The 27,298-nt window shown below is 37.7% G+C and overlaps 1 protein-coding gene across 1 annotated transcript; it reads left to right on the forward strand.

Moving 5' to 3' along the window:
• Nucleotides 1-1,767: 1,767 nt before the first annotated feature.
• Nucleotides 1,768-26,973, forward strand: gatb (glutamyl-tRNA(Gln) amidotransferase, subunit B). Its single transcript, XM_028437144.1, is given in 15 exon segments — nt 1,768-1,838; nt 2,008-2,030; nt 2,033-2,160; nt 2,250-2,334; nt 2,337-2,362; nt 10,903-11,101; nt 12,362-12,484; nt 12,619-12,732; nt 15,234-15,318; nt 15,842-15,886; nt 16,539-16,731; nt 18,068-18,201; nt 25,181-25,259; nt 25,349-25,483; nt 26,663-26,973. Coding segments are annotated over 15 exon segments (1,566 nt in total). The 3' UTR covers nt 26,789-26,973.
• Nucleotides 26,974-27,298: the final 325 nt, after the last annotated feature.

Genomic DNA, 27,298 nt, shown 5'->3' on the forward strand with positions numbered 1-27,298 from the left:
ACATAGCATTATCATTAGCCTAGCAATAGCCTCGCATTAACATTAACAAAGCAATAGCATTAGCCTGGCATTAACATTAGCCTAACATTAACATTGACCTAGCATTAGCTTTAACCTAGAATTACCCTTGCAATAGCATTACCCTAGCATTAGTATTAACCTAACATTAGCCAAGCATTAGTATTCACCTAGCATTAGCATTAGCCTAGTAATAGCATTAGCATTAACAATAACTGCTTTATTTATATTCTAGTTTCCAATGTTGTCATTGTTTTTAAACTTCATTCACATACCCTCTATGACAATTGACGTACCCCACTTTGAGAACCTAGGGCTTATTCTATTCTATATGACTTTCAGCGACAAATTAAATAGTGTTTTCTATTTAACTTACACTGTTTATAAGTCAAGTAATTTCTAATTTATGTATGGTTTTTTTCTGCTATACAAGATGTAATAATGATTTTTGTGGATGTTTTGTTAAAAACTGCAGCATAGGTCATTACTGCACACAGGCATAAATGTTTGCATTTACTATATGTTAGATTTATCTAGGTTGGTCATGATTTACAAAAAGTATTTTTCTTGGGCGTCATCAATGTCTGGACTTCCATTTCAATGCTGTTGCTATGGTTACATGCATTCTCCTTTTAATTAGGGTTCTTCCTGTGGTCACATCACTTACATTGTGGTCTTTTCGCATTCCAGCTCTGCTCATATTACACCAGTGAGAGGAAAAACATGCGTTTAAATTAAGCTATTTTTAACCTATAAGAGAAATGATACTGTGGATCCAAACGTGTCTGCACATCATTACAACAGTTACAGATGTGAAATAAAACAGTGAAGATGAGCTTAAATAAAATATATTCAGCACAAGATGAGATATAGATCAATACATCCATATTAAGGGAGCACAAGATAAGAACACACACTATATGTTTTCCTTCATTTTCCACACTAACCATGGACAGATCGGACAGTTGGGACCTCATTATGTTACATAGAGATGCTGTCTGGCATCTTTTACATCATGTCCCCCTGCTCCAACACACGTAAAAAGAAAAGACTAAACTCTGCTGTACAGGGTTTACCGCACACAGATGTGGCCAGGGTTAGGATTAATTATAATTGTAATTGTGTGATTGATTACAAATGATGGTATAATAATTATAATTGTAATTTTAAAAATATGTTGCTGTCGTAATCAGAATAAAATTGTAATTGAGTTCAGATAATTGACTTTGTAATTGTAATTGGCATGAAAATTCGATAAAAAATGGTCAATTATAATTTAACGCAAATTGAACACAAGCAATAAATCAATCTGTTTCATAATAAACAATTTCAGATTTATTTAAAATTTAAATGAATATAGAATATAGATTTAAAAGCACAGATGACAACAATAAAGCAAACAAATCAGGCTTTACCTCTTCAACATATAGAAAGATTTCACTTCTTGTAGTGTAGACAAAGACAAAAAAAAGAAAAAATCGCAGCCTTTGCGATTAGAAAATCACGTTTTATATTGTGATATCGCAAATGCAATTAATCGTTCAGCCGTAATTAATACAGAGTAAACATGAGTTAAACTTACAAAGAAAGAGCATTTAAAAAGTGCTTGCTGCATGCATTCCCTTACTTCCATGATCCTAAAACCAGCAGAAAGGATGTTTTTCTACTCAGGAATACCATGAACACATGTTGAAAGAGAATAAAAAAGGAAGCGTCTTTGCCCCAGGGCTGCTAACGGCATATTCCACCATGTTTGACATGAGCATTGATGTGACTGAGCCAAGGATGACAGACACATACCTGTCTATTGTCTTCAGGGAGTTCTATGGAAACCACAGGAATCCACATGTACTTCAAATGACCTCTTAGGAAACGCTTTAAATTCATATTTACTATCATCGTACATCTGTGTAATAAATAACGATGCCTGATTGGAGAAGGGGCTCTTTCTAAAGTTTAGTAAACAGTTCCTGTTCCTGTGTGCTTCAGTGCTCCCCAGCAGCTGGTCGGTGTGGTGGTTTAGAAGTCCATGCCCAGATAAACACCAGCACAAAACTGTTCTCTGCATCTCCAGTTGGCTTCTCGGCTCCTCCAAACTCCCTGGTGTCGTTCTTTGATGCATCCCTACCCGGCACTTTGCCTGTAAGTGATGTTAGAGCTTAAATAAAGAAAATATGATGTTATTATATTAATTATAGTGATAAACTCATCACGTCCTCATGCACCCACAGGTCCTGAACAAGCAGTGTGTTGAAGCAGCAGTGAAGACAGGACTGGCTCTCCACTGCTCCATAAATACTAAGTCTTTCTTCGACAGGAACACTACTTTTATGCTGACATTCCTGTAAGTTTTTGTTCTTATTTTTCCTGCTCTCAAATTTTGGTCTTTCAACACCATCTCCGTTTCAACGTTTCTATTTTCAAAATACAATAGTGAAGTCACGTCCTTACATTTATTATCAACTGGTCCTCTCATGATTTCAACACAAAAATCTATTTTACCGCGTCTCTCTCAAGAAAAAGCAATTTGCCAAAAGAGCAACGCTTACTTCATCCACCACCCTGATTCTGTGCCAAATCAGTCATAAAAATCACAAACTGAATAAAGTCAACTGTTTGTAAGCAGAGGTACGCACATATGTCTGATGAACTCCACCTAGGATCCAGCTATTTTGTTATCCCCCGCCACAAAGTGTGGAAGAGGGATATAGGTTTGAGCTCTGTCCGTTTGTTCGTCCGAGTTAAATGGGACAGCTTTTCTTAGAAATCGTTTAAGATAGGATAACCAAAATGGTGTGGTGGCTTCAGGGTATCAATACCTGATGGAGTTCGAAAATGAGAAGCACGCAATTACTTTTTCGGAGTTATTGCCCTTTTTTGTTTTTTTTACTCTGTTCGAGGTTTTGTTTAAGATAAGATAACCAAATTGGTGTGTGGCTTCAGGGTATTAATACCTTGATGGAGTTTGAAATGAGTAGCCCGCTAATATTTTTCCGGAGTTATTTCCCTTGTGTCGTTTTTTTTTTTTTACTTTGTTCGAGGTGTCTCCAAAGGAGACAGCTTTTCTTAGAAATCGTTTAAGATAAGATAACCAAATTCAGTATGTGACTTCAGAGTATCAATACCTTGATGGAGTTCAAAAACAAGAAGTGCGCAATTATTCTTCTTCCGGAGTTATTTCCCTTGTGCCGTTTTTTTGGACTCTGTCCTAGGTGTCTTCAAAGGAGACAGCTTTTCTTAGAAACCGTTTAAGTCATTTTATATTATGGATGTGATAAATTTTTTTATGTATATATCTAAGTTCTTAGATTTAGGACATTTAGGAAAAGGTTGTGAGTTATGATGAACCAATCTGGCGGGGGATGTTGATGACTGTATCTTGTGTTGTTGTTTTTTAAAGAGGGTGTTGGTGTTTTGGAAAAGTGGTCATTTTTGTTCATAATAAAAAACACAAGGTGAAACACTTCACTATAGCAGAATTTACTGAAGGAAATACACAACAATTTCCAATTCTTCTGTTCATTGTTGCTGGCTCAAAGTGTGAAGAAGTCAGCAGTCTGATCATAGACTTTTATTAACTTACAAACTTTCACATAATGGTAATGGGGATTTCTGTATTTTTTAACTTAACTGTAGTGTATGATATTGCCAATATATTTATCAATGATACCAATAACTAAAGCTAAACTCACACACCATCGTAGAAGGTGTTTTTAAAACACTGTTGAGAAAGAAAATGTACAGAAATCAACTGCAATGTCAGCAGATGATGTTGATTAAAATAGAGTAGTATAATGTAGTGATAGTGGAGACTTAAAGCAGAGCTTAAAGAGTATATACTTATTAAACTTTGATTATTCAATAGATAGAAAAACACACTCTGATGAGGGACATTACTCTAAATGTCAGAATATCCCAAACTCTGATTAAAGTAGTGCCGCCCCACATTAATCGTACCTTCGCTCTGTGTAATAGTGCGCTCAAATTAGAGCAGGATAGCTAAGCATTCACAGCTTTAGGGTCATTTTACTACCATGATGAGCAATGTTCAAAGGCTGGGAAAAAAACACAAAAACTCAGGGTCTGTTTTTATAAATCAGAAAAATTTCTGAGGAACAGTTTCAGTGAGTTTTCCTATTTGAAAAGAAGGAAAGTCACTTCTACCTTTTTGAGATAACGCATAACCCAACAATGATGAGAAGGAGTGTAACTAATAATACACCCAACAATTCAAGAGAGACTGTTTTACACTTTGAAATAATTTATTTCAACTGCACAAAAAGAGGTTTAAAATTAGAGTACTGTATCTTAATAGAGAAAAATAATAAATCACAGAGAAACTAGTTGAAGTGCTTAATGGTGTCGTTTCCATTTTCTATCATTTGAAATTCTCACCCTCACACTCAATAATCAAACTAGTAACAGTTGGTTGTGAAGGAATAAAGCCATTAGCTGTTTATCTTGATAGATGGAGTCTTTCCCCTTCTGTTTTGTGTTTTATTAGTGAGCTTCATGGTGGAATTATGTCTCTAATAAGTCCTTAAATCTTAATATTATAATTTTAGTTACATTTGCTTTCTGGTGTTTACAGAAGATTGCGTCATCTCATTGGGATTTTCACCAGCATCTAAAATTTACACAGCTGCAGCGATGATTACATTTATTCTTAGTTCCAGGTTTTCTTTGAGATTTTCTCCACCAGTTGGGTTGCGTCTGAAGTGTTGTTTGTGCTGTGAATTCAGTGTTTGCACGGCGCACGACACCTGCTGTTGCCAGGTTTGCTATCATTTCCTTTCTATTAGTCTAATCTGTTGCTCATGTAGCATGATTCGCCTCTGTGTTTTCTCAAGCATTTTTTATCCAGACTAGCTTTGATTATTCAGGTGATGAATATTCTTTGTATTTAAATTCACGTGTCAGTGTAATTTGACAGCGCCGCTTCAGCACAGAGCCAGAAATGATCCCAATCGCGAAAAAAAATAGTAAATAGTGATGTGCATTATCGACATCTCTAAGTCCCAGATTACTGTTGCTCATTAAGGGGTCCAAAAAGCCGCCCAGTTACTCACTCTGGGTGGAGCGGCCCTGAAATGTGGGCGTTCCTATTCAAATTTAGCCTTGCCCGCATTCTCCCGTCTGCGTTATTTTCTTACGCGCCTCTGAACCTGGAATAAGTTCAGCACCCCAATAAGGTGAAACATTATATTGCACTAGAAGTTTGGACTTTGTTACAGTTTAAAGAAAAGAAACTATCCAAACTGACCCTGTCACGGGGGTGGGGGTCACACAAGCACGTCAAAGAATTGACCATCAGCGTTACTAATACTCTATGTTTATTAGGGATGTAACGATTCACTCAAATCCCGATACAATTCGATTCACGATACTGGGTTCATGATACGATTCTCTCACGATTTATTTTACAAAATGGGACTGTAGACAAATAATGATTGAAAAATATTCCTTTATTTTTTTGGGGGGAAAAAACTAGAAAATACTGTACTCTTTTCCTTTTATTTTTCCATTGTCAAAAGAATCCCTTGATAAACTATTCAAAACAATGCAATTTAACTAAAAATAAATCTTGAATGAAATAAATAAAGGACTGATAAAAATGAAAAAGAAGCCTATTCATTTAAATTCTGGTTCTATAGTAAACAATGCAAAACTGCATAATAGTTCTTTTTCTTTTTAAAAGTGCAACTGAAAATGTATTTTGTGCCTTAACAATTGGACTTTAAAAAAAAAAACCAGTCTGCACTGTATTTACATCAGATATTTGTTTGGACCAGCAGAGGGCGCTGGTAACCCAGTGTTTGGTTGGGATGCAGATATTCTGTGCAGTGAAGAAGAGATGCTAGGCTAGCAGACAGAGCTAATAGAAAAACATGACTTTTACAGACATTCACGTAATATTACAGATATTTTTCGGTGCTAAAGGGCTAAGGAATAATTTATGAACATGTTTAAGTTAAAGGCGGCCAGAAAGGAAGTAGTGGCAGATTCCGCCCGCCGCCTCAGCATTTGAACAAGAGAAGGATAAATATATATATAGCTGTTTAAAGAGTACTGCGATTCAATTTTCAGAAAATCGATAGGAACCGTGATACCTATGAATTGATTTTTAAATGCCTTACAATTAATCGTTACATCCTTAATGTTCATATTTACCAGTTCTAAATGGAAAAAGATGTGTTACATTTAATTAGGGCTGTAGTCAACCAAGGAAATGGTTGGTTGACCAAGACTATGGCACACGTAGCAATTAGACGACCAAAAAAAAAACGGAGAATGAATGAGTAGGTGCAGAGGAGGACGAGGAGAAAGAAAAAGAGAGACTCTTGGCTTTTTGTGGTGAAGATTTGCTTTTAAACACAGACAATTTATGATATGAACCTTATTCAAGCTTTGAACAGAACCTGACAAAGCAAAAGTTAAACCTACAGGTCTGACAGACATTAGGTATTTATATCCGTGCCCGACCTGAAACTGACAATTAAAACCTATTTTTCCCCCATACAAATGACATATTTATGTTTGTTTTAGTGGTAAGCCTGCTTTATTAATAAACAATGTCAACATCAGATCAGCGCACTGGGAAACAAACGCACGTCAAACACAGGTGCGCCCCGCTGCGCCAGAGACAGCAGTGGATCTATTTACATAATCCACGTATCAAATATAAGGATAATCCATGTTCTTGTGCAGAAAAATGATTCAGTTAACAGTGGATGCTTGTGTTTCAAGCCTGTCTTAAGATCCGCTGAGGACAGCGCACTGACAGCTGAAGCGCAACACTTTATAGAATCATGTTTAGGCATTAAATACATTATATTGATATTTAATCCATATCACCTATATAAGTGCATTGCATTTTTTTTTAACGGTATTGAAACTGATACCATTGTTGGTCGACGACTGCATCAACCAATTAGTCGACTAAACGACCAAAGTTGGCAGCCCTACATTTAATTATATTTTACCCGTGCCACAGACTCCTAGTCCTGGAAGGGGGTGAGAGCTGCGTTGCAGAGCTTATCAGCTGTGTGTTTGCCACAGTGCGCGCCTCGGCTGCTGCCGCAGCAGCTCATTACAATGAAACTCTGATAGACGTCAGACTGATTAAACTATTTTAACACTGTGTTTAATGTGAAGCCACAGTTTGATCTACTACAAGAGTGAATAACAAGTGAAACATTGATGACTGATGGTGATGAATAATGCGCGCTGAGCATTTCTGAATGCAGGATAGTATGAAGTTAATAAAATCAGGCTTTTCACACAAACAAACATTAATCTGGCGTTAATATAAAGGGAAAAGAGAGATTTTAACTGTGGCTAACACTGCAGTAATCTGATCAAATCAACCTGTTACATTGTTTATCAACGACGGCGTTTCAAATTAAAAGTGCGCTTTATCATTTTCATGGATTTCAGTGGCATTTACAAGCCTGGATCAGAGACTACACGCAGGAGATCATAATTATCATAATCTCTTTGAATTAGTACGGTAGAAAACACACATACGCACAAACGCACATACTGAGATGCTAATTATTGTGTTACCTTGTTTGTTCTTGTAAATGCATCATAACATTCAAAAATGTACATAAAAATGTTTAGAACAATATCTTCCCATGCTTGGAGAGGCTTAAACTTTAATTATTTGTTATTAAATACCAGGTTAAATGGCCCCAAGTCAAAATATTATTGGTCTGAGCCCATACTGTATATGACTGTTGTTATCTACCGTAGGTTTGTATTCAGAAATGTGCATTTTTGTTACTTTTTTCCATTTCTTTGCATGAATACTTAAAACATTTTCCACTAGAGTTACCATGGTAACAACCTATGGTCATTGTCTTTTAGAAGTGAACAGTGGAAGGAATTTGTGGAAACATCAGCTTTACACCTCAAACTGTGTAACATTATTATAATATAATATAACCAGTTAAGTTACAGGGCATAGAATGTGCTTAATTTAATACTCTAATGCTGTGGTGCTGTACGGACACATGGTTTAGGCCAAGTTAATGAAATCCAATAATAGAGTGGTGTTGCTGTTTTTCAAATATACATGTTTTTATGGTGGTGTTGGGGATGTCCATAGTTTTTTATCATATTTTCTACTACTTTACTAATATTAATTTAGCAGTAATCATTTCATGTTTTCACAATCACCGGTTATGTTGTTTTAAGGTTAAATCAGAAAGAGATTTCCGCACTGAAAAGTAACAAAAAGCTGTTCAATCGATCAATTAATCAGCCAATCAAATCAATTTATTTACATAGCACTTTTCTTACAAATTCAATTGTAGTCCAATGATAAAATGATTGACAAAGGGTAAAATGATAAAAAGGTTTGAAGACAAAATTAATTTGATAAAATAATTGAAAATATGACAGATAAGAGAGTAAAAGACAAAAACAAAGCAGTTATTAAAAAAAAGCTTTTGTTAAGCTACACAGCACAAGCACCCAGGCTCATGCTAATGCTAATGCTAATACTGCGGTACTCTGTCAATGCCAACTAAAACTGTGGTTCAGATATAAGCCATGCATCAACCTGTATAGTTTAACTGTATTAAAAACACATTTCTGCTGTTTCCAGTGATTACAGGCATACTGGTAAATGACTACAGATGATCCTACCTTCAAAGGGATTTATTTGTTGTAAATATTTTGCATATTTTTCAAGAGTTATTATTTTTACCTAAACATTGACTTGTTTGAAACCAGCATTCACAAAGGCATACTTTAGTATTTTATCGTCCCCGTTGGACTCATTCATTGGTCAAGATTGTCACGGAGGTTATTTAGGAGACATTGCAGATTCACAATTAAGCAACCATCTAGCATTTTCTCTTACAATCATGTGCAAATATTAATCTTTTTCAGAGCAATAAAACTAGTTTCTAAGGGTTTTGTATGAAAAAAAAGAGTCTCTCTCGAGTTGACGTGTACGTGTAAGTACAATGACTAAAATTTGGAACGATATCTTGTGTGGTCATATATTAAAATATCACAAGATCTATTGTCGATGGTACGTGTGGTATCGCAAAGGATGAGGGGGAAACATTCCTTTCCATCCTACTACCTTAGTTACAGTGCAGCATGTTCCTGCTGCTCATTCAAAGATTCAGCAGAACGAAAAAATAAAAAACTGATGCGTTTTCAGAGGTGGCAGCCATCCACTTCGACTGGTTGGGGTTAGTGATGAGTTGAGCCGTGAACCATTGATCAGTTCATCTGAGTGTTCCAGACTAGTTGAGCCGTGAACCATTGATCAGTTCATCCGAGTGTTCCAGACTAGTTGAGCCGTGAACCATTGATCAGGAACCACCAGCTCCAGCATCAAGACACCTGAAACAGAAAAGAGAGCGGAGGGCGAGGCGAAGGCACAGACTGCAGGAAAAACATGATACACTCGTTCCTAGTGGTTAGGTTGACATTAAACGTCTCGTGGCATCCTCCATGCTCTGAAATGCTACCACTACAGACAAGGTTTCTTCTTGTACTGGTCACATGTAATAATATATGGGGTGGACATCAGTGTAAATGATGTTAAGCAGTGTGAGCAGTATGATGGCTTATGCAGCAAGGGACAGAAGTGCAGGGTTGTCAACAACCCGGCACAGCTGTGCCACCAGGAAGGAGCAAATCTCTAAAATATCTTCCAGCCTTTGTTTTCCTCTTCCTACTCTGTGTGTGATTAACTGTGTCTATCCAGCACAGTGTAAAGAAAGCACTAGTCCTTTCTCTGCTCCCACGCCCTGGCTCTCGTTAGCATAAGTATGATAAGATATATGTTTTGTTCCCATGACATGGTTACTATGGTAACCAGTCAAATGAAGGCCTTGAGCAGCAGGTTGTTTTTAGGAATAGACCAGCACGAGAAATATTTATTATTGAGCTTTGTGAGGAGAAACCTTGAATGGCAAGGCAGCACTTGCTCCGCATCACAACACCGAACCAGCCAATCAGGGAACATCATTCTTATTGGCTCAAGAAGCCACATATCGACTACATCAACATTTTCACCATGACTACTCAGGGCTGTAACTATGAAAGTCTGGGAAAGCTGTTTCCTTTTTTTTTTTTATTCAAAGATGTTTCACTTACTTAATATCAAGGTTTGTTCTTTGTTTACGTTTTCAAAAGCTTCAACATAGATTCATTTAGTCATTGTGAGTGAATATTGCAAGATTTGACAGTTTAGAAATACAAAATACAACTGACATGATTAATTATTGTGAAAACTGAAATATCTTTATGTATAAGGGCGCAAGATGGAGTAGTGGTTAGCACGTCCGCCTCACAGCAAGAAGGTTGTGGGTTCATTTGTGTAATAGGGTCACAGTACAAAAAAGTTTTGTTTTTTTTTTTTTATTTTATTTAAAGTTTGTTTTTTTTTTTATTTTGTATATTTGATTTACAGATATTGTTTAGTGTGGGTCAGGTACTGATTGAGGAAAGTATCGGTATATTTTAAATACCGTTAGAGATACTTTGAGATTTTTAAAAAAAAAAAAAAACAAAAAGGTTCCTTAAGGGGTTAGTTCAGGGTTGTGAACCCATGTGGGGTCACCTGAAATGTCTAGTAATAGCTTAAAAAAAATTTTTAATTACTGATTGAAATTATATTATAAACATTTTTTGCCGCATCTTGTCACTTGTCACTTTGTGCACTAATCCTTGCTACTCTGCATTTATAACACACTATAACAAACATGATCAAAAACTAATTTTAGAAGAAAAAACAATCTCTGGGGTCACCAGAATTTTGTGTGATCAAAATGAGCTCACAACCTAAAAAAGGTTGGGAACCTCTGGGTTAGTTTCTATGTTGACTCAAGCAAGAACCGCTATGCGTGCTCCTTCCAGGCCGGGTACCAGATCACTCAGCAACGCCGACCCATTGCAGTTGACGGAATGCTTACTTACAGCCTCCTCAGAGGGAAAAAGTGGAACCAAGTGATGAGAAAATGTGTGCACATCAAGCAGATTCAGCTGGAGCAGGACAGTGGAAAGAGTCTCCATGATGACGTCCAGAGTCAGACACTCATAGACCTGAACAGAGCAGGTATTGAGCACAGGATATGGTCCTTATTGTTGTAAAACATGTTCTCTCATACAGACACTATTACAGACTATTTTCAACACATTATTCATGTATTTTTTTTTTACTTTAACAGATAAAATCAATGCCTGGTTAGGGAGAACATGGAGGCCTATTACATCACTTAAAATCATCCTTTTTATGGATCTGTAATGACTGAGGGCATCTGTAAATAATTGATACACCTTCCAATGTTTTGAGACTAAAGCCTTTATTTAGTCCATATGAACAATCACTTTCCATTTATGGGTTTTAACTTGTATTATATTTGACACATCCAGTCTCAATACTCAAATAATGTTTTGTTTTTTTTTTTACCAACAAAAACATAATAAATAACCAACATGTCAACAAATTGGTAATTCCATACAAACATATGAACATTTTTAGTGCTATTTTCATGCAACAATGAGATATCCACCAATGGAACTGGCACATTGAAGTCTATAACATATAACGTTTCACTTATTTTTCCTCATTTTTGTGGTTCACAAATGTTTTATTTTGCATGGTGATAGGTCTGAAAACAGTTCCTGTCCTTGTTCAGACGCACTCAGCATTTCTCACAGTACACATGGGAAAAGTGGCCTGCACAATGCTTCCATCTCTCTTTCCCATGTTGGTTACCTAATTATGCAATTTAAACATTTATTGAGTTTACTTGAAAAAAAAAAACACGTTGTTGCTTGATGATCTGTAAAATGCATGAAATGCAATAAAATGACAATAGGTTGCTTTAGAATTACATGACCTCATAGACCTGCTGTATCAAATCTGACACACCATTTTCACCACAGTTTTACTAAAACAGAGATTGTGAAATATAAACTAACATCACACTGCTGCATCAACCCATTCACTCTTCCTATTGATGTTTCAGTGAAAAAAAAATAGTTTTTCTTACCATAATCTTTTCAAAATTGGAAAAGTTCTTCTTGCTGGAAAGGCCTCTGTTGAACTAATTACTGCCTCATGCTAGATTATCCTTGTATTGCATGTATATAATCATATACAATTTTTTCAGGAAAAAAAAATATCACACTGATCATGTAAAAAGTTCCAAAACTTATGTATCAAATATGATACATGTGGCAGTTTTAGGAAACATTATTTCTTTTAAAATGTTGTGAAAAACAAAGCAGTAGCTGTGGAGCTGTTGTCCCATATTTCCATGTTGGTGTGTAACTCATAGATGTGGAACATTGCTTTGTTCACATGCGTCAGGTGTGGGCCTAATGGAGCTGGTTATGGAGCCCGACATGTGCTGTGGAGAGGAGGCTGCTGCAGCTGTCAGGGAGCTTCAGCTCATCCTGCAGGCCCTGGGCACCTGTCAAGGCAACATGTCTGGTATGGAAATCACTCAGTGCCTCTGCCTTCCCTGCCTTGTGTTTTTTTTTGTTTTTTTTTTTTCAAGCTGCTGCACTGCTGAACCAGCACGTGTGTCTCTACCTTCATGTTTTTTTTCACTCCTCTCTCCACAGAAGGCCAGCTGAGGGTGGATGCCAATGTTTCTGTGCACAGACCGGGGGAGCCGCTGGGGGTCCGTACAGAGGTGAAGAACATCAACAGCATCCGATACCTGGCCAAAGCAATAGGTGAACAACAATCACTGTTTCCACATTATTTTTGGGGGATTTTAAAAGATTGCACTCATAGATTGTGTACTGCTAGTAGTAAACCTGTGTAATTGTATTAATGGCATAGTTGCTTCAGTTTTTTCATTGTCACTTCAGCAAATAGAAAAAGGGGTTTCTGCTTTGTTGTTTGCTTTGCTGCATCAGTCCTTACATTTAACTCCGCAGAATGATGAAATGAAGAAATTAGTTAGAAGTGAACAAATGTGGCCCAGCAGAACATCTTAACCCCAGAGATGTAATCTTGTTAAATCTGGTATAAAACAAACTTGTTTAATTTGGCTCTGATGGCCACCGTCAAAGAGTCTGCTGGTTGCCTAGCAACTGCAGGACATTGAAAGTTTGTGGGATGATCTTGCGTCAAATGGAAAATTACAGATACTAACAAAAAAACATGTATTTCATTGTCTTATACAGGAGTTAGCCATAACATTAATATCCCTTGTGTGAATTAAATGACTGATTATTTATACACAATGTGCTTTTGTGCCACTGATTTTTAAATAAAAGAGAGGGAGAAAAAAATATTAGGATTCAATTCAGGCAGTTCTGAAGCAGAGAAAAGCTTTCTCTGTGTTTGGGACTTTGACAGGTGACATGAACCTAGACTGTTTTGTAGTCCATCAGCACAAAAGAGGCAGGATCTCTTGGTTCTGAAGGGCTGCACTGCATTTTTAGGATCAAGGAAGATGCACGAATGACCAGAATAACCAATGCACAGCAGCTCAAATGTTGGAACACGCATTTGTGGAGTAATAGAAGTGAACGACGAGTGTCAGCCTCTTATCGGAGGCTGATTTGTTTTAGTTTTTCGTCCACATGTGTGACCTCTGCTTTAGTCTCAGAGTGGAGAGGAGCGGAGCTACAGATTCAGGGCACAATTAATAAAAGAATAAAGAAAAGTGTGGACACATTTTAATGTTCCAGAGCGAGTGTAGACTAGGCCACCTAAACATTTTATATCACATAAAGCATCCTGCACAGACATAGCACAGCAGTCCATCCATCAGTGACATTAACTGGACCTTTATTACTTTTGAAAACGGTTTTCGTAAGTATACTGGTCATCATGTTTGTTTGTATGTGTCTGTTTGTGTACACGGTAGTGTCCTCAATTTTTGATGAATCCACTTCAATTTTTTGCTGTTAATTGGTTTTTGGGCACAGATGAGACTATTCAATTTTGGTGAAGGTATGTTCAAGATCAAGGTCACAAAAAAATTGCAAAGTTCCCTATCTTTAGCATGGGGCAAAATTTCTAAAACTCATATCTCCGTCAGGATGATGTAAGGCTATGGCATGCAACATCTGACCAAACAGGACACGGAGCCGGTCCAGATTGCTGACTCAGCGTTTTTTGTCAGCGATGGAAACCGCTAAGAACAAAATTGAGCGTTGTCGAAAGTCTGCGCTGCACAAGCACTTTATTATTGGAGCACTATGATGTGAAAACCTTATGAATAAATAATAATCAATATTTCACCTTTAATTTACAAGGAAGTCCTTTGGGATCAGTCTTTTTTTTTAGATAAAATAATGTTTTTTTTCTAAATATACACAAATATTTACGGATAATTTTTAATAATTTAACGCATGCTACAAAAAATCTGAGGATATGCTTGGGAGCCAAACGGCTCTGTTTTTTAAATATAGAATGACACTCAGAAAGAATAATGAGGATGAAGACATTTTGTAGAATAACAGAACATTCAGTGCTTTAAAATAGTAGCTGTTGTAAGGATGTTTAAAGCTCTCATTTCTTTTGGGTTTTAATTAGAGTGTTAGAAAAGCGTCATATTCCAAGGCTTTAAAGAACAAGCATTTAGTTGTGCTGCTGCTTTTATTTTTAGTTTAAATTAAAGTACAAGCCATGGTACATTCCTTTTTTCCAAACATGGCCAACTGGTGGCCCTAGGTCTAATGTTGTGTGGCCTCCGAAACTAACTCACAAAATTCCAGAATTACAACATTTTTACAGAATAAGACACAAAATAACAACAAAAATAGAGAATATCACTTCAAAAACACATAAAAGAACAACAACAAAAAACATAAAAATATACAAAATGCCTTATGTCAAACATGAGCAACAACATTAGGAGCTCCCCTGAGGCCCAGACCTGAATAGTTAAGTGCACCCCTGTTGACAACTCTTCTGGTGCCATCCAACGTGTGCTGGTGTTAATTGTGCAACCTGCACAACTTTCATTGGACCAATGCCTACATTATGAGCAGTGATTCAACATTGTTGATGTCACTGACCGTAACTCATTAACATTTAGTCCCAGTTAGAACATTTCTGTATTTTACTTGTTATATGTTATTGCAAAATGGGATTTCCAGCATAATTTGTTTATCAGAATTATGGTCAGGCAGCCGTCTGAGAACGGGGAGCATAAAGCAGCAGGTGTTTGGCATTTACCGTTAAATTACATTTGTGTGTTGTGTGTTATATTTCCCAGACTTCGAGATTCAGAGACAGATTGATGTCCTGCAGAGAGGAGGGACGGTGTTCAACGAAACCCGGGCGTATGATTCCAAATCAGGGTGAGTGGATGAAAGTGCTGCGTGTGCGCTGCCAAGCCTTCAGCTTGTGACTGGGATGTGTGCCTGCTTCATTAGTCCTGAACTTTGCTGAGGATGAGGCATGGCGGTAATGATGATGAATAGAGCCATTTGGATGCAGTCGTCACCCCTTGTGATCTGTGCGCTGTGAGCTCCGGAGCATTTTATAAGCTTGTAATATGAGCCAGCTCTCACACAGCTGAGGTCTTGATCATCTTCTGCTCCTCTCATACCTTCCCATGACATCTGTGAGGTACACGTTAATGTGTGTGATCACAGCCACAGATTATGGTGATGCTTCAAAAACACACTGAAGGGAATCCTCACACATTCATTTATACTCTTTTTATTTAAATTACGCTTTTTATCTGATTTAAAGATGTTTAAAATTACAGAAAAACGTTGACAAATGTCTGTCCAATATTAAAGCCTAAAGATGTTTAGATCATGTCGTAAAACAAGCACGTCTCCATTTATTTTCTAACATTTGTTCCTGATCTTTCAGGGAAACCATTCCTATGAGGGACAAAGAGGGTCTTCAGGACTACAGGTGGGTGAACTCTAACCCTTTTTTCTGGATTTCACTTTTAAAAAAGCCTCTTTTACAACAATTACAGCATCTAGGCTTAACATCCTGAAAGAGGACATACTGTGTCATAGTTTTAAATCCTTCCTTTTTAGATATAGGCAAAGGTTGTTTTTTTTTTTTACTTTACCTTTATGACACATTTACATTTCCTTTGTATTTAAAAAACAAATTCTCATTTTGTTTTAATGTGAATTTTTGTTACATTTTGTCACAATAAGTAGGAAAAGTTAATTAAAATCTATGCTTTGTGAATAAATCTTTTTACTACACTATGTTATATACATATATATAAATGTTCCCATACACCTCGGGTTGTTCCGTGTGTCAGAGAGGATCCGATCTCTCACTGGGGATTGAAAGTGACAGATAGTTGGAGGGAAACACTCAGGCATCACTAAGGGTCTGAACTCTGCGTGTGTGCACGTGTGCGTGTACACGTGTGAATGACAGACAGTGGGGGTTTAAGGCAGATGAAGTCAAATGATTCAACGAGTAAGTCAAATGTGACAAGCGTGGCATCAAGGGGGCGATTAGTGTCTGAACAAAGGCCAGCCTCCTGCGCTCTGAGCGTGTCCGTACAGCTGATAAACTATTCTCTACTGTCTCTCTGAAGGTTCATGCCAGAGCCCAACCTTCCCCCTCTGGTTGTGTATGTGGACGAGGCGTCGCTGCCCGCTGGCATTGACGCGAGCCAGGCTGTGCTGGTGGAGAAGATAAAGGAGGCGCTGCCAGAGCTGCCCAGCCTCAAAAGAGACAGACTGGTGCAAACGTACGGGATCCTGCCTGAGCACAGCTACACTTTGGTGGTACGTTTCTGATCAGGTTGGAGATGATGTCACTTCTTTTCCTGTGTCGCAGAGAGAAAGATGTAGCTGATGAACTCTTAATGCTGATTTCTGATTGGATAACAAACAGAGGTACAAAAAGTACTAATATATCCTACTCAAGTAGAAGTACCGTTACTTGATTGAAGTTGTACTCAAGTACAAGTAAATAAATACATAAAATACTGAAGTGCAAGTAAAAAGTAGCTGAATTAAATAGTACTCAAAGTAAAAGTTAATTTCACCCCCATGTTTATTTTTGGTAATAAATCTTGCCATAGTTCCCTTGCATACAGTAAACATCTCATGTATAAACTTATAAAGAAAGAGACCAAATCTTGCACAATTAGTTTATTTTCCATTAAAATATATGTATGAAATTACTTTACTTCTGTTAAAATGTACTTAAGTACAAATAAAATGATTGATTTAGAAATATGCTCAAAAAAGTACAAGTAACCATAAAAGCAACCCATGTACATTAACGTGAGTACTTTCAATCCATTACTTTCACCTCTGATAATGCCAGGGTTGGTGTAAATGATAACTGTAATTGATAAATAATTACAATTATGATTATTATTATTATTATGATAATTATGATTGTAATTGCAATTGACACTAATCTGTTGTTTTTGTAATAATAATTTAATTGTAATAAGTTCAGGTTAGTTAACTTTTTAATTATAATTGGCATGAAAATTGTATAAAAACTGTCAATTACAATTTAATAAATGCAAACCTGGTGAACCATGTTACAGTTCTGTAGCTTACACATACATAGTTAACAATTATTAAAATATGTTTCATATCATGTTTTCCCACCACCTGTCAGTTCTCTTCAGGATAATTTTACCATTTAAAAAAAAAAAAAAAAAAAGGAAATTGAGGGGTATACTAAAAAAAAAAAACCCCACACCAAAAATATTAATACCAATATTTTCATTGATAAGGAAGCCTAATAATGGGATGCAAAACCAATTAGATGATAGATGTGGTGTATTCTACAGTTGATTTAAGACATGGATCAAAACTGACCCGTTATCATAAGAGATGCTAACAGAAAGCTAACACAAGAGGAAGGTTACGTTTTATGGGCTTATTTATTTTAGGCTGATTAATTGAATTTGAATTGTAATTGACGTTCAGGGGAAAAAATAATAGCTGTAATTGTAAAAAAAATGCTGGTCACCATAACCATATTTGAGTTGCAATTGAACATGGATAATTGAAGACGTAATTGTAATTGATGAATGTAATTGACCCCAACCCTGGATAATGCACATGAGAAGTGATGACAGTGCTGTTTTTGCTGCAGAACGAGGACGGGCTGGTGGAGTTCTTTGAGGCGGTGTTAAAGGCCACCACAAAGGAACCCAGGAAGGTGATTGGCTGGGTGACAAATGAGCTGCTGGGACATCTCAAGCAGCAGGATCTGAGTGTGAGCCAAAGGTGAGGAGCACACTGATCAATGTCTCTCTCTCTGCAGCACCACTTAAAGCCAACACTTGTCTTCTGTGATATGCAGGAGGAGAACATCTACACATCTACAGTGATTTACTAGGTCGTTGTGCTCATCTTCACTGGAGACGATAATGTTTAATCAGATAAAGACGTTCTCTGTGTTCGAAATGGCATACTCCATACGATACACTAGTTGTATTTTACATTTTAATCTAATTTTTGTCCTTCCTTTGTTTTTAGGCCTCTTCATCCAATTAAGCTATAAATACCAAAAAATACCACTTGTTTCCCTTTTTCCCTACATTTTGAATTTTTGTTCCACATTTTTTGCCCTTTTTCACTATTGTTTACCTCATTTTGCCCATTTAAACTATGCTTTTCATTACATACCACCTGGTTCCTCTTTATTTGCTCATTTTTTTTGCCCACTCTTGACTGCTTTTGGTCCATTTTAGTCACTTTCCACTTTTTTCTTGCCATGTTTTTGCCACTTTTGGACAATTTTTGGCCACCTGTTACCAGGTCTACCTCCACTCGCTCGTCAAAACAAAAAAGACGTAGCGGACTGGCCCACTTCGGGTCGACACCCCATCAGGACGAGGCCTGGTATGGCAGATGGCCTGTCCACCCCTGAATGAGCTTTCGTCAGATTTGGGCTTTTTTGATGAGATTGTTTCTCTGTCACCACTAGAGGGCAGTCTTACAGAGGCTAATGTGTAATTTATGAAAATGCATGGAGGCTCCTGACTGCTGCTCTATTTTTAGGCTGGGCTACTGGACTCATAACGCCACTCACTTTGTTCTTCTTCAAAAAGAAAAAAAAACCAAAAAAAATGATAGTTGATTTCTCATTTAATTGCGAGTCAAATATTACGACGGTTGGTGGAACCAAATCATTGGCACATACCAATATATAAATGGGGCCCATTACTCCGTTCGTGTCACGGGAGCGCCAGGGGGAATGCCGGGGCCCCATTTTTCAAAAAACTACTCCTTCGTTAGTTTCTCGTTAGATCGGAATGCAGTTTGGTATGAATACTCTATGAATGAATATGAGACGCTCGCAGCCCTTTTTTTGAAATGAGGCCCGGGGGCCCACCCACCGTTGACGGTAATTTCCAAATTCATGAAAACATAGTTGTGTGATATATCGTTTCAAAGATAATTCAATGTAGATTATGGTTGCGCCTCGCACAATTTTATTAGGGGCCCGGAGGCCCTCCCTCTATTTTAGGCAATTTCCATTAAAGTTGTTTTCTCATTTATTTGTGAGTCAAATATTGCAACGGTTGGTGGTACCAAATCATTGGCACATACCAATATATAAATGGGGCCCATTACTACGTTCGTGTCACGGGAGCGCCAGGGGGAATGCCGGGGCCCCATTTTTCAAAAAACTACTCCTTCGTTAGTTTCTCGTTAGATCGGAATGCAGTTTGGTATGAATACTCTATGAATGAATATGAGACGCTCGGAGCCCTTTTTTTGAAATGAGGCCCGGGGGCCCACCCACCGTTGACGGTAATTTCCAAATTCATGAAAACATAGTTGTGTGATATATCGTTTCAAAGATAATTCAATGTAGATTATGGTTGCGCCTCGCACAATTTTATTAGGGGCCCGGAGGCCCTCCCTCTATTTTAGGCAATTTCCATTAAAGTTGTTTTCTCATTTATTTGTGAGTCAAATATTGCAACGGTTGGTGGTACCAAATCATTGACACATACCAATATATGAATGGGGCCCATTACTCCGTATGTGCAAGGGGGCCCCCAGGGGCCCCATTCTTCAAATGACTACTCCTCAGTTAATACTCATTAAGTATGGCTGTAATTTGGCATGGACATTCTATGAGCGGATGTCAAGAGCCTCTCGGAGACCTTTTTGGAAGGGGGCCCACCCACTTTTCCGGTAATTTCTAAATTTATCGGAACATAGTCGTGTGATATATCGTTTCAAAGGCAATTCAACATAGATTACGATTTTACATTGCACAATTTAATTCGTTTTACCCAGTGGAACCAAGTCATTTCACTGAATTCTCGGGAAGGTGGTATGTGCTATTCGGCGCAGAGACATTCCGTGGGCTCGACCGTAGTTCATCAGAACTTGTTATTCTAGTTTCCAATGCTGTCACGCTGACTTTCATTTTTCTTCACGTACCTCCTTTGACAATTTGCATACCCCAGGGGGTACCCATACCCCACTTTGGGAACCTAGGCTTTAGTGCATGCTGTTTTAAAACACAACTCTTTTCAATCACCACAGCCTGAACCCTTGAGTGATTTAACACTAGCATGACCAGAGTGGTGTCATTTGACACCTATACCTATAAAGTCCAAGCTGGTGTCATTTGGCGGGTGTGAACAACTCAGCTTGTGACCATTGTTATGTTACTGAGGCCACTACTCCCCCCTCAACTAGGGTGGGGGGGTGGCTAGGTAGGTTCCAGGACACAAAGACCTTTTGTATTCTCCTTTGTGTTTCCCATACAGCAGCTACATAGAGGTTGCAACTTATATTTCAACTTTTGCAACAGAAAGTAGTAAGTAGTAATAGTGAGACGGCAACAGTTTGTTTGCATTCTTGGTGAAATTTATTTAATAGAGATTTTGTGAACAATTCTGGCACTGCCACACCTCCTTTATGCATTTGCCACGTGCAAACTTGTCACAATACATACAACGCTTGGTGGCACGGATTTTCCTGCAGCAACACTTCACCTGGCACAATGCCCTTTTCCCCACATCAGGTGTGGGTGGTTGTTGCTGAAGGTTTCGCTCATTCACCTCCTTGGCTGCCATATGAGACTGGGCAAGCTCATTTGCAAGCTCCAGCAAGAAGTCCACCCTTCTCTCCTTGACCCCAGTGCATGCCTGATAAAGCACATGTGTGTTCAGCGCTGCAATGTCAATCATGTTGTAAAACACAGTGACTGGCCAACGCCGTGTTCCTGAACGCACAGTGTACTTTAGAACCATGTGGTCCATGACGTCCACACCACATTTCATGCTGTTGTAGTCGGTGACTGTGTTCGGCTTTTTTTTCCGAGTAGCCTCAGTCTCCACGACGCTGTGCACGCTACTGAGGAGGCAGACAGTCTTCTTCCGTTTGGGCACATAAACAGTCAGTGTGGCACCAGAGGTTGAAAACACTTGTGTGTTGAATTCCTCACGGGCCAAATTCTTTTTAGCTGAATCTGGAAGCTCCCGGCGAATCTTATTGACTGTGCCAAGGAGGGTGGTCTTCCGGCTGTGCAGTCGACGTGCTAGTGACAATGAAGTGAAAAAATTGTCGGTTGTAACAGTTCTTCCTTTGTCCATAAACGGTTCCATAAGCTTCATCACCACATTTTCAGACAATCTCTCCCCAGGTGGACGACTGGGGTCTTTGCCAAGATATGGGATGATTTTGCACACATACTTGGATTTAAGGTCACATGCCACCCAGAACTTGATACCAAACTTGTCCGGCTTCGTTGCAATGTATTGCAAGAAACAGCAGCGAGTCTTAGTTGGAAAAAGTTGCTCATCTATGGTGATGTGCCTGCCTGGGTTTTTGTTTTTCCCTGTTGAAGCATTGATTCTTTGTGCATCTTGTGCACTTTCTTCAAATTTGTAAAATAATAGCTTAATAAAATAATTCATGGACCAGGTTAGTGAATGGTGGACCTCGTGAATTTACCTTTTTAAAGTGAAAACTCAAACAGTCCTTTTCACACTCGGAAATCTTGCTTTACCATAAATAGCAACAATACATTTGATTTATAAGCACAAAAACAATAAAGGTAAGTAGTGAAAATACAGGAGTAGGAAACAGGAGCTTGGTTGCTTTATTACTGTTTTTCTTTTTCTAATTTTATTTATTGTGGTTTATTAATTGATCACAACACACATGGCTCATATTAATTTGGCCATTCTTATCCAATAATTCCATATAATGTTATTTGGATTAACAAACATCTACCTGGGAGAAACTGGTTTCTCAACACTGGCCATCATTTACACCAACCCCCAAAGTTTGTCACTGCCCAGCAGCACATTCCGATCGAAAGGCTTTATTTACATAAGAGAGGTGGCCCACTGAGTTGCAAATGAGTGTCATTTGGCGGCCTCTGGGCAGGGCAACAGGAGTAAGAAAACCTTGGGCATGCTAGTGTTAAAGGGTACTTATCAATAAAAGGTATTATTATTATTATCATAATTATTTATTTTATTATTCATAAAGACATTTGGTTCAACACAACACAAATTTCCCTGGCGCAGTTGCAATTCCATATTTGTGTGAAGAGCAGAAATCAGCGGTGATCTCCAACACTCGTACTCATTAGCAGGAGCTACAATCATGTAAAGTGTTGAGCCGCAGCATCTCTCTTTCCCCCTGAAGGTTCGTCCTGATTTAATGAGTGTTTAGTTGCATAAATCACTGCTTTGTTTTTGTATCTAACAGACAAATCGGAGCACATCTGTTAGGAACTGTTTAACAGAACAGGAAAAGATTAAAACCACTTTAATGTGTGACAGTACGACAATAAAGCATGTGCTCTTCCTAAATTGTTTTTGTCCATCAATGAGAGCGCATTAAAAATTATGCCACAATCTAAGCAAACATGGTGATTATACAGGGATCTACTGAGATTCAAATCTTTTTGTTATGCCACGTTTAATTCATAGCTCAGAATTAAGTAAGCATGGCTTTTGCCGAGTGTTTTTTCATGTTCCCACACCTGTTTTTTTAGTCATATGCATAGAGTACTGGAACCGACTTTTTTAGCCGCTCTGACCTCTAATTTAGTCATTTATGTTCAGTTCTATTTTGCATATATATATAGTATCGTATATACGTATATCGACCCAACTAAGACATTGTCATTTCATGGCACTTATATGTTGTTCCAATACTTTATTTTTTTATTTTCAAACCTCACTTCCACACACTAGCAAACATATTAGTGGCAATGAAGAGAAAGAACTCCCTGTAGAGTTTAGTCCACAGAAAAAATTTGCTTTGAGATGTAACTTTTAAATGGTCTAAAGCTTTTCTGAATTGGCAAATTACACACAAAAAAAAAGTAGATTCAGTTCAAACGTAAAGATGAAATAATAGTCTTGAAAAGTAAGTAAAAACACTCCTGAAGTTGTTTTTGTATATTTAGATTTTGAAAGATTCAGCTGGGCTATTTGCATACATTTTTAAAGAATGATTGACGTGGATTCACTGTATTAATATTTTTTATAATAGATTTTATTGTCTTTGTTTTTGAAGTTTAATTAAAAACAATACTAATCTCTGTGAAGTGAGCTTGAACCTCCTGGTCATTGGTAAAAATGTTGGAGTAATGAAGTGTGTTTTAATGTGAGTCATTGCTTTGTGAGGCTTACTTTGAATATATTTTACCTTTGATTTAATGAAAAAAAAAAAGTGTTTTTATTGCTGTTATAATTGGCCAGTTGCTGTGTTTCCAAAAACTCAAAATGATTACAAAAATAAGGTACAATACTGTAGGGCAGCACGATTATGGCCAAAATGATTATCATGATTATTTGGATCAATAATTTAATCACGATTATTAATTAAGATTGTCATTTTAGGCAAAATGTTTTATTTGACTACTTTTTAGCAAACAATGTGAACAGTTTAGAGCACAATAAATAATAATAATACAAAAATGGACCCAAGAATTTTCCAAATTGTACTATAGGTTAACTAGAGCGCCACTCTTTGAAAATAAATACAGCGTTTAAAGAAAAGTTAAGAACATTAGGCTTAAGCCTACAGGTTTAGAGCAAGAAGCACCAACCTGTCAACATTTTCTGGCTTTAGTGTCAGATTACCAATGTCCTGTGGGGTTCCTCAGGGCTTTGTTCTTGGACCCCTTCTGTTTAGCCTTTATATGCTTCCATTAGGACAAATTTTACAGAACTGTAAGGTTGATTATCAGAGCTACGCAGATGACACACAACTATATCTATCACTGAACCCAGATGACTATGGTCCTATTGAGGTGTTGTGTGACTGTTTAGAAAAAGTAAACTGCTGGATGAGTGAAAACTTCCTTCAACTAAACCATGACAAGATGGAGGTGATTGTCTTTGGTAACAAGGAAAAGAAGACTGCTGTCAGCAAGTATCGTGAGTCTCGATCTTGAAAAAGCTAAAGACCAAGTCAAAAACCTTGGTGTTCTGATTGACTCAGATCTTACATTCAGCAGTCAGATCAAATCTATCACAAAAACAGCTTCTACCACCTAAAGAACATCTCCAGAGTGAAAAGTTTAATGACTCAGAAAGATCAGGAGAAACTCGTCCATGCTTTTATCTCCAGCAGACTGGACTATTGTAATGGTCTTCTGACAGGAATCCCCCAAAAGAGCATCAAACAGCTACAGCTGGTTCAGAACGCTGCAGCTCGGGTCTTAACCAGAACAAAGAGGTCAGAACACATTACTCCAGTTTTAAAGTCTTTACACTGGCTCCCAGTCAGCCTCAGAATAGACTTTAAAGTTCTGCTGCTGGTGTATAAATCTGTGAATGGGTTTGGTCCAGAATACATCAGTGACATGTTAGTCAGATATGAACCCAGCAGGTCTCTCAGATCTATGGACACAGGTCAGATAGTGGAGCCCAGAGCTCACAGTAAACATGGTGATGCTGCTTTTAGTTGTTATGCTGCAAAGAAGTGGAACAAACTGCCAGCAGAGCTGAAGTCAGCATCCAATGTGAACATTTTTAAATCATAGTTAAAGGCACTTTTTTTCTACTGCGTATGATTGAGAGAGAGATTTTTGGTCATGTTGTTGATGTCATGTGTTTGTTGATGATTTGAATTGATTTTACAGATGATTTTAAATGTTCTTATTGATTTTAAGCTGTTGAATGTTTTATCATGTAAAGCCCATTGAGTTGCCTTGTGTATGAAATGCGCTATACAGATAAATTTGCCTTACCTTGCCTTTATTTACTTACAGCCTCGTCTCTCCCTCTGCCCTGGCTGAGCTGCTGGAGCTCCAGGAAATGGGACACATTTCATCGTCAGCAGCCAAGCAGGTTGGTGAGCTTCAGTGAGCGAACACGTTTCTCCTTCTGTCCATCACAGCCCAGCCTCCAGCACCCTTCATGGTGTTCTCCTCTCCCAGGTGTTCCAGGAGATGACGCGATCATCAGGTAAAACGGCTCTTCATATTATCCAGGAACAGGACCTGGGACTGGTTAGTGACTCAGACCAGCTCCACAACATCTGCCAGAGGGTGGTGGACTCACATCCCAATGAGGTTTGGTTTTTCACACACGGTTTACATGTAGAGCACAGGTGTCAAACTCAAGGCCCGGGAGCCAAATCAAGCCCTTTAGAACAGTGTTTGTCAAATGGGGGTACGTGTACCCCTAAGGTGACGCAATGGCACTACAGGGGGTACTTGAAAGAGAGAGTGGACAATTAACAAATAAAGTGTCAGTCTTAGTCCCACCTCAGGCGTGAGATAACTGGAAATGATAAAAACTATAGAATCTAGTCAGGTGCCACTAAATCAGTGTTTTTCAACTTTGGGGTCAGGACCCCATATCGGGTCGCCTGAAATTTCTAAGAAAATAAAACAGTTTTATTCTTTTTTTAAAATTAAAACAACAGACAATCATAAACAATTGTATTTCACTTTGTGAAACATAAATCTAGTTCAACTAAAATGTAGTTAAAAAAATAAAAATAAACAAATTCTCAAAAAAATAAATGTCTTTGGGCTCAAAATGGGGTCACGATCCAAAAAAGGTTGTAAACCACTGCACAAATACTATTTTTTTCCACTTATTTACAAAATGGTATTCTTAAAACTTTGTCTTATCACTCGTTCATTCCATCATTATGATCTATAGATGTTTTTTCACAGAATTCTGTGCAAAATGTTCCAAATAAGTTTTAGAACCACTGCTTTAGAGCATCAGATTTGGCCCGCAGCAGAAAGCAAAAAAAAAGGTGTCAAAGAAATCATGAATCATTGTGTAAATAACCAAGTAATTCAGTTGTACATATCTCAGCTAAAATAGGCTCACATTCTCCCCATGCTTTTATCTCATGATGGCAGTCATTTTTAATCTCTAATTGTTAAAAGAACTTTCAAGTTTTCCCAAATCCTGCAATTTTCTTCAAATTTACATCATAAAATTTCCCCACATTACATAAAAATTGGTCGTGAGATCAAATAAATTGAAAGTAAACATCCTGCAGGGACTGAAATCTGTCACTTATTGCTTTGATATTATCAGTGCCATAGATATTTGATCATTTTTTTATACGTGGAAGTGCAAACTAGAGCACAATAATGATTAAAATACTAATTTTTGCAGCCCACTTAAGATGAACTGCTCCACATTTGGCCCTTGAACTAAAATGAGTTTGACACCCCGATGCAGAGGATTTATTCCTTTTCAGATGCTAAATGTGTGCTTCTCTCTAGGTTCATGCTATTAGAAGTGGAAACAAGAAAGTGCTGAACAAGCTGATGGGTTTAGTGCAGAAGGAAACCAAAGGCAGAGCCGACCCTGTCCTAGTACGGACTATCCTACAGGAGAAAACTTTGTGAAGGTCAAACTCAACATGATGAGAACCAATGATGTAAAGTCTGTATAAAAATAATCTTGTTCAAATGATAACTACTCGTGTGACAGACATTAGGGCCACTTTGTAAATACTCAAAGTTTATATTGTAAAATGTAAAATAATTCATCACTTTTGTGCTCGAGGAGCTTTAATAAAACTTCTCTGACATTTGGCTTTTGATTTGTTGTATCATCACATCACAGGTTTTCATTTCCAAACACAATGAAAAGCTGGTTCTGGTGTTCTCTCTAGGGGAGCAGGTGTTTGATCATCAGACTGGAGGAGTTTCCATGTTGGAAGAAGCGTGACAAGTGGGCGCCCTCTGGTGGTCAAAGCAGGCAGTGCAAAAGGTTTATTGGACGAGCAAAACCAACATTTTCAGCTTTAGTACAGGAACATTTGCTTTCTTGTTTTTTTTTTTTTTTTTATTTCTAATGGATCATAACTTAGACATTAGATCAGTGTCCATGTGTCATAAATGTAGCATTTTAAT

The sequence above is a fragment of the Gouania willdenowi genome, chromosome 1 (genome assembly GCF_900634775.1).
Source record: "Gouania willdenowi chromosome 1, fGouWil2.1, whole genome shotgun sequence".
In the NCBI taxonomy this organism is placed as follows: Eukaryota; Metazoa; Chordata; class Actinopteri; order Blenniiformes; family Gobiesocidae; genus Gouania; species Gouania willdenowi.